This window comes from Gavia stellata, chromosome 20 (assembly GCF_030936135.1).
Source record: "Gavia stellata isolate bGavSte3 chromosome 20, bGavSte3.hap2, whole genome shotgun sequence".
Lineage (NCBI taxonomy): Eukaryota > Metazoa > Chordata > Aves > Gaviiformes > Gaviidae > Gavia > Gavia stellata.
The window spans coordinates 3,464,908-3,477,100 of NC_082613.1; the positions used below are offsets into that span (position 1 = coordinate 3,464,908).

General features: G+C 47.3%; 1 protein-coding gene across 1 annotated transcript in view; it reads right to left on the bottom strand.

Annotated features, from left to right (window-relative positions):
• COL9A3 (collagen type IX alpha 3 chain) overlaps positions 1–12,193 on the bottom strand; it is a 40,629-nt gene that overhangs the window by 9,595 nt on the left and 18,841 nt on the right. Inside the window, exons 14-24 of the mRNA XM_059827076.1 lie at positions 11,958–12,011; positions 11,119–11,172; positions 9,911–9,964; positions 9,402–9,455; positions 9,044–9,097; positions 8,357–8,410; positions 7,097–7,141; positions 6,077–6,130; positions 5,591–5,644; positions 2,565–2,618; positions 1,740–1,811 (exon numbers count right to left, since the gene is read on the bottom strand). Coding sequence (XP_059683059.1) covers positions 1,740–1,811; positions 2,565–2,618; positions 5,591–5,644; positions 6,077–6,130; positions 7,097–7,141; positions 8,357–8,410; positions 9,044–9,097; positions 9,402–9,455; positions 9,911–9,964; positions 11,119–11,172; positions 11,958–12,011 — 603 coding nt within the window. The remainder of the gene's footprint in view (positions 1–1,739; positions 1,812–2,564; positions 2,619–5,590; positions 5,645–6,076; positions 6,131–7,096; positions 7,142–8,356; positions 8,411–9,043; positions 9,098–9,401; positions 9,456–9,910; positions 9,965–11,118; positions 11,173–11,957; positions 12,012–12,193) is intronic.

Consider the following 12,193-nt stretch of genomic DNA (forward strand, 5'->3'; position numbering starts at 1 on the left):
AATAATAGTCAAATCCTTCCCCTCCCCAATATCCCACTCCAACAAGATGGTTTATATATCGTCTCAATACTATTTTATATCTTACGGTCAAACGCATTAAACCTCTTCTATTTTTCATGCAAGAAAACACACTTACTGATATGCTGGTTTATATTCCTGGCCACAGTCAGTCTAAGGACTGTGAAAAAGCACATCAGTACCTGTTAACTCAGGCTTGCAGGCATTTTTTTTTTCCCCCAAAGAAAAAAAAGGCACAATTGATTTCAGGAGAGTGCGATGGGTTAACTGCAGCTGGGACGGGGTAATTGCATTGATCCTGTATTTGCAGTTCTCTTTATACATGTCAGGACCAGCAGGCTGGCTGGCAGTAAGGCAAACGCAGGGCGGTATCTGCTGCGTTCTTTGTCCACCCGCAGCAGATGCCATCGCCCCCAGCAGCAAAGGCTGTTTGTTTAAGCTATAAAGACACGGCCTGAGGTTTTAGAGTCTTGTGCCCAGTAACAAGCGTGGAAACGCGCAGTGCTGATCGCTGGCGCAGCCCTTGTCGCTGCCCGCGCAGAGGACTGTGGGCACGCGTGGCTGTCACCGACACCAGTGGGACTGGGTGGGCAGATGGAAGTTACTCCGAGTACCAGTTGTGTACGTGGAGGTGGAAAGTCTCCAGCGTTATCCAAACCTGCTAGAGCATGTTCTCCTGGGGAAAGGTGCTAACGAGCTGGGGTGTTAAGAAACAATCAACAATTGCATCTTAGAGTAACTACACTTAGCCTCAGAGCCAGAAATAAAACCTAGATTTTTTTTTTTTTTTGGCTTTAAGCATAACATTTTCCCTCCCTCTGCTCCGAGCAGCTCTCTGGATACCAGCCTGCTCTGGGCAGGGGCCTCTTCCCCTCTGAACATACATTTTTTTCACCGCAGCGAAGCCCTGAATGCAATCAGGACCCCGCGGCTCCACAATAACCTTCCTGTTTTACACTTCCAGGCTCACAGTCCCTCCAAGAGGCTTTTTTAAACCTGCCTGGAGCCGGCACAGAAGGGCCATTGTGAAACCCCCGTGGTGCCACTGCGATTGCTTACACAGAAACTTCACCTTAAAGCTGGAGTAGAGGGAGCCGGCGAACACACAGCTACTGTTCTCCTGCAAGCCCCGAACAAATGTTGTTCACTTTACACTGCTGGGCTTCTTTTAAATGAGAATGAGTTCATTTAAATAAAAGTTGCATTTATTCTGTGGTGTGGGGCCCAGGTGTGTTGCTGTTCAGAAAGAAAAATCACTGAGCAAACTGTAATTTAAAAAAAATATATCCAGAAACCCTGATCAAGCATCTGAATAACAAAAATGCGTGAATCAGCTCTCCAGTGCTCATGGGGAGCAAGGCTTTGGTGAAATCAGCATACAGAGCAGGAAAAAACCTCAACACAATCATCTCTTCCAGCTGGGATAGGAACCCAAAGTCTCTTTTAAAGAATCCATCCTGCCTAAAAATAGTGGGAGCTCCTGAACTGAAACAGAAACAGGGACAGGAACAGAAGAGAGAGGATGTATGAATCCTGCTACCTGCGTAGGGTCCGTCCTGGGCACGCAGCAGCCGCAGAGGATGGGCTGGGATGCCCAATGTACCCACCTTCTACCAAGCCTGCTTGTGTTTGCTGGGGTGTCATCAGCTACGCCGTGTTTGGGGGCCCCGTTAGGCTCTCCCAAACAGGAATTAGTTACAGACTAATACTTGTCTCCTTACCCTGTCACCTAACTCTCCACGAATTCCGGTTGGACCAGGAAGGCCAGGCTCCCCACTGGCACCTTTGGGACCCTGGTAGGAAAACACAAAAGAAAGAGCTACATCTTAAAGTGCCAAGAAACCCTGCATATCTCAACATCCCCAAAGTTCACCAGTCTCCATAACATGTTCAAAAAGGTCATTTATTTTGGATCTCCTCCCTCCTTTTCCCCCCAGGACCTAGGGACCGCTTGCTGCCTGCTGGTACCACTTGTGTTGGTCAGTGCAGCTCATTCCAACTTCTGCCCCACCACGTTTCAGCCACCCTGCCAAAGCGCTCCAGCCTTTGGCTGGCCCAGGTCTTTCACTAATAAAATCACATCTGGGACTCCCAACCGAGTGACGCGCCCAGAAAGTAGCACCCTACACTGGTTTTCAGCCAGTTTCACTGGGGAATGGAGAAGTGGTTGCAAACACTCCCTTGGAGAGGGGAGCAAGAAATAGGGGAGTCCCCAGTGCAGCAGAAGGGAAAAGGTGTTCACTGAAGACATACGGGCTGGGGGCATCTAGATCAAGGAGAAATTAAGGTGTCTTTACATAGCTCAAACACAAACCCTTCTTTTGCAAACAAACAGTAAATATAAATTGTTCCAGCAGACAGCTTATCTGGCCTTGTGCTCCTTCTACTGTCATGTGTTAATAAAGGCATCAACCTGGTTCTGGCAAGTGGAAAGACATTTCTTCCTATCACTTGTTGCCATCACGCACTTGTCTTGGCAAAGGTTCGCAGAAAAGTGGCCTGCCAAAACACAATGCACATTAAATTACCCTTGTCAGCATACTGACCTGGAAACCTCTGACACCAGGAGCTCCCATCGGGCCTTGAAGACCAAGTGGGCCCTGAAAAGAGAAAGATAAGCTTTGGTGAAGAGAAAATTCAGGGGCAGGTAAGTCACTTGTGTAATTAAATTGGCTCACTTCTAACAGAGAGCGAGCATGCAGTTCTGTACTGCAGCACACTTTGCCCAGTGCCCTTGCTGACGAACCTGATGAGCCTCTGTGAAGTGGTGCTTGGTGTTTACTGAGCTTTATTAATATTATTATTAACAGAAATGCTTATTTTTATATATTAATGCTTAATGACATATCATAGTCATAAGCAGTAAAGATCAGTGACAGCAAAAGGTGGACGCATGATAGAGCGTAGACAATATACATTAAAGGGGATCTGCTATCCCAATATTACACTTTTAATTGATCCAGTTCTACAAGAAACTACTGTAAAACGTGTGCTGCAGGCACTTGGACATGACAAATGGCAATTGCATCCACTTGCTTGGACATACCTTGTACCAGCAATATAGAAAAATGCAGCCTCTTACGCTGTTAGTCCAGATGCTTTTAAGAGCCCAGCTCACTAGACAGAACATGAGCATTGCAATTAGGAGTCTCTATTACTTTCCAGCGAGAAAAAAATCACATATGCGATATAGATCTTAGGAAAAAAATCCCCAACCTAAGTAATTTAGGCACCTAAATCTCATTTTGCAAAGGGTCTTCTTGAAATAGACGCCTTAGGCAAACTTCTGTCACAAGGTGGGACATCGGCTTTCTCTCCTTTCACAGCTGTCTCTGCTGGGTGCAGCATTAAGGGACAGAAATAAACTTCAAACTGGCCGCCGCAGGCAGACGATCAGTCAGCACGGACTGTCCAACTTACCCAAGAAACCAGTTGCCTACTGGATTGCAAGTGCAGCTGTGCCCCATGTTAAAATGGCATCTGTATTTTTTCCTTAAGTATTTTTTCCCTAATTGTTAGCACTACAAATTCCCCCTGGTATCTGAACATCCACTGTCTCATCATTCTTTACGGTCATCACGAAGAGGAAATCCTCACGTGACTCAACGTGCGATCCAAACCCGCCGCCCTCGTCTCTGCCTGGCTCTCAGGATCAGCGCGGCCGTTACCTCGGGCAGAAACCAGGGTCTGCCCAGAAGGAGCCAATCCACTGAAATAAAGCAGCATCAGCTTCAAAAAGCTAGAGAACTGCTCAGGTGTTTTTGTGATTACTGTTTCCACTTCTGTTTTCTGCTTGTAATTCAGTGAGGAACTTAGAGTTATAAATACAGAGCTCTAGGAAAGTTACATTAAATTGCACCAAAAATGACTCTCCTGTGCTGGTGCCTTTACAAGCGGTGAGACCTGATAGAACCTGACAGCCTCTGGACGGGAAGGAACCCTCGGTATGCTATGCTAAATAAAGTCAAATTGTTTTGAGCCAAACAGGCTTAACACTAGACAAATCCTGCATCTCTCAGAGTAGCCCAGGCTTAACTATATTTCGTATAAATTAGGACTCTAATAACACAAATCAGAAATTAGAAACCCAGGTTAGAAACAAACATGGGTTCATCTGTTATTGCACCCGTGTCAGAAGCCTGCACCAATGCAATTAGCTCGACTGCATTTGATTTTTGGCTGTAATAATATGATACCTTTTTGCGGGGCCAGCTATCCTGATGAAAAATTGCAGACATAAAAGCGAACATTATTAATTTAGTTTCTTTCTAAGGCTGATTTCCCTTTCCTTGGAAGTTTAAAGAGCAGCTGCTCACAAACAATAAATCATCATACAGTTCAATTTCTTCCAAGTGGCACATACCAGAAATCATGTTAGACTTGCTGTAGGCTTCTGGATTTCAAAATCAGATTAAGAGGGGGAGAGAAAAAAAAAAAAAGGGGGAAGAAAAAAAGCCCAACAAACCACTGGCAGGTCAGGTCCAACCACAACGGCAGTGCTAGTTGGGGAGTGACAAAATTAAAGGTAATCTAGCATTTTTAGTAGTGTGAACAAAATCAGGTTTTTATCATCCTGATACCATTTATTATAATCTTGGCTGTTCAGCAGGGACACAACATGTAGCCATGCAGTTATTTTCAGGTTTGCATGGCAACTTCTGCAGCTTCTTATTTCTCAGGCTGTGAGATGATGCAGGGAATGCAGTGGAAGCAGAACAAGATGAGGACCTCAGTGTTTTCTAAGCCAGATGTTTCAAAAAGTTGTCAGTTCACAGAGTAAAAGTGAAAACCGCTAAAGCCACATACGGGGTTTTGTTTCCTGGGGGCTCATACCTACGAGCTCCCAGCAAGGTAACGCTGCTGCAGTACTGGGTGGGAGAAGGGAGAAGGGAATGTGCGAACAGATTCCCCACCTGAAAACTGTTCTGGCATTGCACCCACTGTACGGTTGTGAACTCTGGGGCATTTTCAAGCAGCTGGGAAAAGCACACAACCACGTGCAAGAAAGGCGAGAGAGTCCCAACAGGTCTACCCACTTTTTAACACCTTTCAAGCCCCTGTCGTTCACCGTGGCAATGTGCAGCCTTTCCAGTTTTGTTGCTTGTACGGCTTCAGGTTTTGCAGTGAACCTCTACCGCTCCAGGGAAAGCGATACAGGAGTGGGAAGGATTTCATGTTTCATGTGCTGGTGGCAATGTACGCAATAGCTTAACAGCAGTTTTGCTTCTTAATGACTCACATTCAGCACAAGCTGAACCTTATTATTACTGTCTAATCGGGGACTTGCTGACTGTCCAGTCTCTCCTGTCTGACTGTCGCAGCTCCACAAACCTCTCGGACAACTGCAGCTTTCTTGGCCAAACAAAACAGGAGGAATCACTTTGCATTTGCACGGAGCTGTCAGTGAGAGCAGGATCTGACCCACTTACGGGGGAGTAATTCCTCTGCTGCCAGAACTCCCCAGAGACAATAGCAAGAGAGAACGTGGCCTTTTATTTTAGCCAGAGAGTAATCCCCATGTACTGAACTCTATTTTGGTATCTATGTGATTTACAAGCAGCGTTGTACTTACAGTTGCTCCTCTGGGTCCCGGCAGACCTCTCTCACCAGGAATACCAACGTCGCCCTGGCAATAACACCAAAGTCAGCTGTGCCATTTAGGAACCGCAAATCCTTCCCAACCCACTGCAGAGCCAGAATGTGTTCCTGCATCCCAGCCTACTCCAGTCCCAAACTCCCTGTCCCGCTGCACCATCCACTAGGTCACACTGCCTGCCTCGGTGGGCTTTGACCTCTGCTGCAGCACAGTATGTGTGCACGGAGGTGACCACCCGGCCGGCTCGCATCAGACTCGCTGGGCAGCTCCACGCAACCACGGGGCTGCCTGGGAGCACGCATCCCCGGGGGCTCGCACGTGCCACAGGCAGCACAGCGCCTGGCGCATTACTAAAAGCTTTATTTGTGCAAGGAAGCAGCAGCACATGAGCTCCAGCTTCGCAGCTTGGTTTAAAACACACTCACAGCAGTGCTCGTAAGTGTAAATGATGAGGATACGTACAGGGATGCCTGGCTCTCCAGAGGGACCTGCCTCTCCCATCTCTCCAGGACTGCCCTGCAGAGGAGAATGCGAACGCTCGGTTAGGGCATAACTTCAGACAGTCATTTCTGTCCTACCCAAAGCAACAAACCGAGGAGGGAGTTAAAACCTTTACAGCTTTAAGCTTTTGCAGTTTTAAGACCAAGACGACAAAACTCTCAACAACAGTCATTTAAAGAAGAGGCGAGCTGTACGTCCTGTGCTGGGACCAGTGACTAGGGAGGGCTGCCAGCGCCAGGGCAGTGCCACCAGAGTCCATCTCCGACTGCAGTGGACCAGTGAGACAGGGATGCTCTTCCGGAGGCATGCTCAGGACACCCCGCTTCACTCATTCCTGCACCCCCTCTAGGGAAGGAGAAAGGCCTTCCTGCAGCGTGCTCTCATGCGTGAGGACTAGCAGGAATAATGATGCAGGTGCACAGGGGCAAATTCAGAAAGGAAGGGGAGGGACAGAAAAACAGATGCTTTCCAGAACAGCTTTGCACGGGGCTGCTTTGGTCTGTCTGAGATTTTCTTTTCTCTCACAGGTAGGTGCCAATCTAAAGCTCGGTGGAAGCTTTCCTCCTGGGGTGGGGAAAGTCTCCAAAGGGCAAGATGAGATAATCCTGCTCCTTCTTGCAGATGCTCAGCCTTTTGATTCTCAAAGATGAAGCCTGCTCTCGGGACTTTGAGAAAAGGGGGAATGCTTCCTTCTGAGGTTTACTACACCACTGACGACTCTCCTGTGTATCTGCTGTGTCTTCACTGAACCAGGTGCAAGAGCTGTCTCAGCAAGAGCAGGGCCATCTCGGTCATTACACCCAACCTCTGCTCCTCACTGCCGGGGGAGCCCAGCCCTGGCAGGAACGCTGACACCATCACTTTGGGGTAAGTCCTTCCAGGGTCTACTTGTGGGCACCAATCCCCAAAAGCTGAGAAGCTGTGCTGTGACAAGTTTAGTAGCTTCCGCACCAGAACCCATCATTAGAGAGATTCACTTACTGGTTCACCCTTTGAGCCTTTAATACCTGCTCTTCCAGGCAGCCCCTAAAAAAAAAAATATTAAAGCAATGTCAGAAGAATCACAGAATCCCTAAGGTTGGAAAAGACCTGTAAGATCATCAAGTCCAACCATCAACCCAACCCCACCATGCCCACTAAACCATGTCCCACAGTGCCACGTCCACATGTTCCTTGAACACCTCCAGGGATGGTGACTCCACCACCTCCCTGGGCAGCCTCTTCCAGTGCTTCACCACTCTCTCAGGAAAGAAATTTTTCCTAATATCCAGCCTGAACCTCCCCTGGCGCAACCTGAGGCCGTTTCCTCTTGTCCTGTCGCTTGTCACTTGGGAGAAGAGACCAACACCCCCCTCACCACAACCCCCTTTCAGGCAGTTGTAGAGAGCGATGAGGTCTCCCCTCAGCCTCCTCTTCTCCAGACTGAACAACCCCAGCTCCCTCAGCCGCTCCTCATCAGACTTGTGCTCCAGACCCCTCCCCTCACAAAGCGGAGTTAATTTGTTATTCTGGTCTGATTTGACATACAAGGAGCAATGTTTGCTTGAAGCAATGGAGGATTTACATTTTTGCAGCTTTCACCATGAAAATCACGGCTTCAATTTCCCTCTTGTTCACTGCACTGCTTCAATTTCCCTGTTATTCACTGCACTAGCCGCTCTACCTACACTAATCCTCGACAATTAGAGCAAAGAGGAGGAATATACAAATAGAGCAGCAGCAGCAACATTTTGCACAGCAGAAACCTCTCCCTCCAGGAGTGTTCAAAATATTCTGTAAGACAGGAAGAAAGGAATACTTTACCTCTATTTAAATAGTCGGAAGACTGGAGAGACGAAACATTTTGCCAACGAGCACTAGTAAGCCAGGACACAGCTCAGGCTATTGTTGAATTATGGTCATTTGTATACCAGATCTTACCTCCCTGCATAAGGGATGCATGTCACTGGGATGTGAAAGAGAAAATCCCTCTCAAATTTAAATTTTAAACAGAGCCAAAGTGGCCAAAAGCCAGGATATTACTGTATTAGTATTTGGTGCTACTCCAGATGTTTTCCGTTCTGCCTCGTACACTGCTCCCCAGTTTGTATGGTGGGAAAAGTGCATTTACTCTTGGCTTAAATGGGGCTGCTTGTGAGACAGTGCACAAAATGAACCTCCCCTCTCCCCAGGAACGATGTCTGTATGCAGGCCACGCTGCTGTACCCCCCCGAAGGTGACGGGTCCCACTGCCATACTCACAGGAAGTCCGTTTGGTCCCTTCTCTCCAGGAGCACCCATGCGAGCTGCATCACCCTGTGGATATCAGGAGGTTAGGAGAGACCCTCTGCTACTGGAAAATGGTCTGACACAGGTAGGGGACACATTCCCACACAGGCATTTGTAATCTTCTCCCTCCCTACGTGTGCAGGACCCAGAGCCTGTTGTGTCTACAGGAGGTGGGCACCCACTGGAAACGGGGTGCCCAGAGCTCCAGGTGTTTCCCTAGTCCCCTTGCAGCTCCCAGCCTTCCTCGGCAGCACATGGTCCATGTTCCTGCGGGATCACCGTTCAAAAACCAGGCAACTAGCACCTGACAGCACTTTGTCTACAGGCAGTTAAAATAAACCGCTGTCTCTGTCAACAGCTCTGAAAAGCCATCTCTGAAGGCCCAGAGTCAGCCAATAAGAACCACTAAGTATAGCGACACAGTTGAGTTTAGATCACATGTGCATGGCCCATATGTGCATCTTCTTTCTTTAGGGATTTTCCTTGGGATTAATTAATAGAAGCAACTTCACTCTCCTTCACTAGTTACGCTACTGGAAAACTTTTTAGAAGCAAAAGCTTTCCAGCCATGCTCTTCCTTGACAAGCATCAGTAGCTTTGCAACACACAGGGACAGTCACAGAAGTCTTTCCTGCAGTGTTTAAGTAGGACTTTACAAACCTTCTCACCATCGAGTCCAGGAGCTCCATCCCGTCCATCCTTGCCAGGCATGCCCTGCAAGCATGCACAACGCAGGTTAAGGTCATGAGGATACTCTGTGGTTTGCAAAATACATTCACAAAGAACCTTTTGGCTATGAGTCCAACTCTAGTTGTACTGGGAGACCAAGAGATTTTTTTGTGAACAGCAGTACAGCTAGGGCTTGGTCCAACCAGAATTACACTGAAGGTTACACAGACCCGCAGAGCGGAAGTTTGATAGCGAAGGCTGTAAGATGCAAGATTTCTCCTGTCGTGTTTTATCTCATCATCTACAAGCAAAACAACAGTGAGACTTGCATCTTACTTAATTGACTTACAGGTTCTCCTATGAGTCCACGTGCCCCCGGGTTTCCTTTTGGTCCAGGTCTACCCTAGAAATCAGCAATAAATCCTGCGTTATCCAGGACACAACCCTTAAGAACAACCAAGATAACAACAAAGATAATACTCAAACTCTGTAGGGACGTTTCATTCAGTTTGTGCTGGCTCCTGTCCTGTTCATGTAGGTATGGCATTTTTTTTAGGACACACCAGAAAACTGGCCCAATGCTAGCTGCAGCATCTGGGAAAATCTTTTGATCGTTTCAATGGATGGAGATGCAAGATCTGAACCCTGTGCTCTGGACTGTAAGAAGCACTAAGGCATCTTATAACTTAGGCATCTTTAATAAGACCTGAACATCTCATTTTTGAGAGGAATACTTTCATCCATTTCACCTCCCTTTCAAATAAACCAAGGGGGGACAAGCCATAATAAACCTGTCAAACAGACTCCTTTGGACATCACGTCCAAAATTTGAGCAGATGCGTGTTCTACTGCACTTACAGTATCGCCTTTGGGCCCCCTGAATCCTTGAGGTCCTTTGTTTCCTTGGTCTCCCTACAGCAGAGGAGGAAAAGCCATTAAGCATCTTCATCACACGGTGACAAAGACTGATGTTTCAAGGGTGTAAATGATGAAGGTTTTTCTGTGCTGTTTGCTGGCATTAGCGGAGGCGTGAGCGTACACATTCCCCTAGGAGCTCGGCTGTGCTTTCTCAGTTACACTCCATAATTCCTGACACACAGATGAATTGCAGCAGGGACCTTGCCAACAATCCCTCAGGGCAGAGACCATCTTCCCCTTCGTTTAATGAAGTATTTTCTTTAACCAGAAACACAGTAGGAGAAAATCTTTAATATTTACTGTCTAGACCCTGCTTGGCACAATTAAACGTTCGGTGGACAGTAAGCACCTAATTTTATTTTAGTTCAGATGAATTTCTTCTGTAATTGCAAAGACTAGGGAGGGGTTCCCAGAGGGTGGTACGGCCTCGGGGACAATGCAGATTGTGGTGTGTTGTCTGGGGTAGATAGGCACAGGTGCCTGCTATAAAACGGATAGCACATTATCCATGCTAAGGAGAGACTGGGTGGCAGGCCAGCGGAAAACGCTCTTAGAGAAGCCCTAATGCTGCAGATACAGCTCTGGTCTCATATTTGGGCATACCGAGGAGGGTACGGGGGTCTGCCCGCAGATAAATGTGCAGTTCCAGTGTTCTACACTTCACCCCAAAGCTCTGCAAAAGGATGAGGACTGCATCTTTAATATACAACTATTTCTGCTTGTAGCAGAAGTCCTCGCATGCTGTGGGCACTTGGGAATAGACCAGGCTCAAAGGATGTAAGCTCAAAATAGCGCTTACTGATTCTTCCTCAAAACTCTCCTTCTCAACAACACAGATGCCCCACTCAAGTGCTTTCCCACAGCTGCTGATGCTCACGGGAGAGCAGTGAAGAACAGAGAGCAATGGAAATGTGGTGAACTTATTCTGGCACAGGGCACGACTGAGGGAACAACATCATGAGATCTGGGTCAGGTGAAATAACCTTGCTCTAACGGGAGGGAAAAAGGCAAACGCAATAATCTGATGGAGATGGTCAGCACCCCCCTCCTGTTCACTGGCAGCAAAGGGGTTTGTGCAGGAGGGATAAACTGTAGGCTTTGGTTGTGGCAAGGCAGGGCCATAGAGATCCTGAGAAGTAGATACATACAGCTTTCCCTGGAGGTCCTGGGATTCCAGGTGGCCCTCTGAAACCGATGTCACCCTGCAAAGAATAAGAAATACATCGTTGTAATGCTGTGGTTGGCAGAGGGTGAAGTAACGGTACCCCCATCTTATACTGCAATCTAAGAAAACACACAAAGCCCTGGAAAGACACCCCATAGCTCTTGCTAGCTTGCAATACAGTCTTGCAAAAGATCCCCCTCTGAACAAGCAGGTTTTTACTCTGGATCTCCCCACCATTATCTCTGTGATACCCTGATACCATTCATGGCCTCGGTATCTTGATAATGCACTTGTTCCTAAATAAATGCATGACTTTGTCCAATTCAAAACCATTCAGCCTCTAGGGCAATGGTCAAGGGACCTTGGTAAAAGTCCAAAGCCATGATGAGCTAGAGACTGACCCTGTTCTTACTGAGGAGACTTTTCATGTCCTGAAAATCTTTGTTCACCAGTGATTCTTTGGCTTTTTCTTGTAGAGAGACAGAACAGAAAGTGAAATGTAATATTTCTCAGTTTTTTTGCAAGATTCTTTAGCATTGTCAGTCCTGCAAGGACAGTGCTTTGTCCTTCTGGTCTGAATGCTTAAATCAACGCTGGGCCTGATCCTGCTCATCCCTCAGGTGTGCAGACTCCTCCTGCCTTTGGAAGGTTGTTCTGCTCAGGGAAGGGTGCAGGAAAGACCATGCACTTTGCATCTTTACAAGTTCCCCACTGGTCTTCAGTAAGGACAAATGCCACCTGGACCTTGCATGAGAAAAATTGATGGTGGAGGGGGAAAATAAAACCCAGAAAAACCAAAACTCATAAGAAGGTTTTTCTTACTCTGTCACCAGCTGGACCCATTGGACCAGGGAGGCCTCTTAGTCCTCTTGGGCCCTAATTAAGAAAACAAATCAGTCAAAACCTAATCACTGTTAAACATAAAGTGGCAGAACAGCATGATGTCACAACTCATCAACACAGAAAACATTAAGAAACAGCGAAGAGCAGCAGAAAGCTCAGCCTTCTGATGCACAGACAAGACATTTTCCCCTTTGGTGACGACCTCTGAGCAAGTG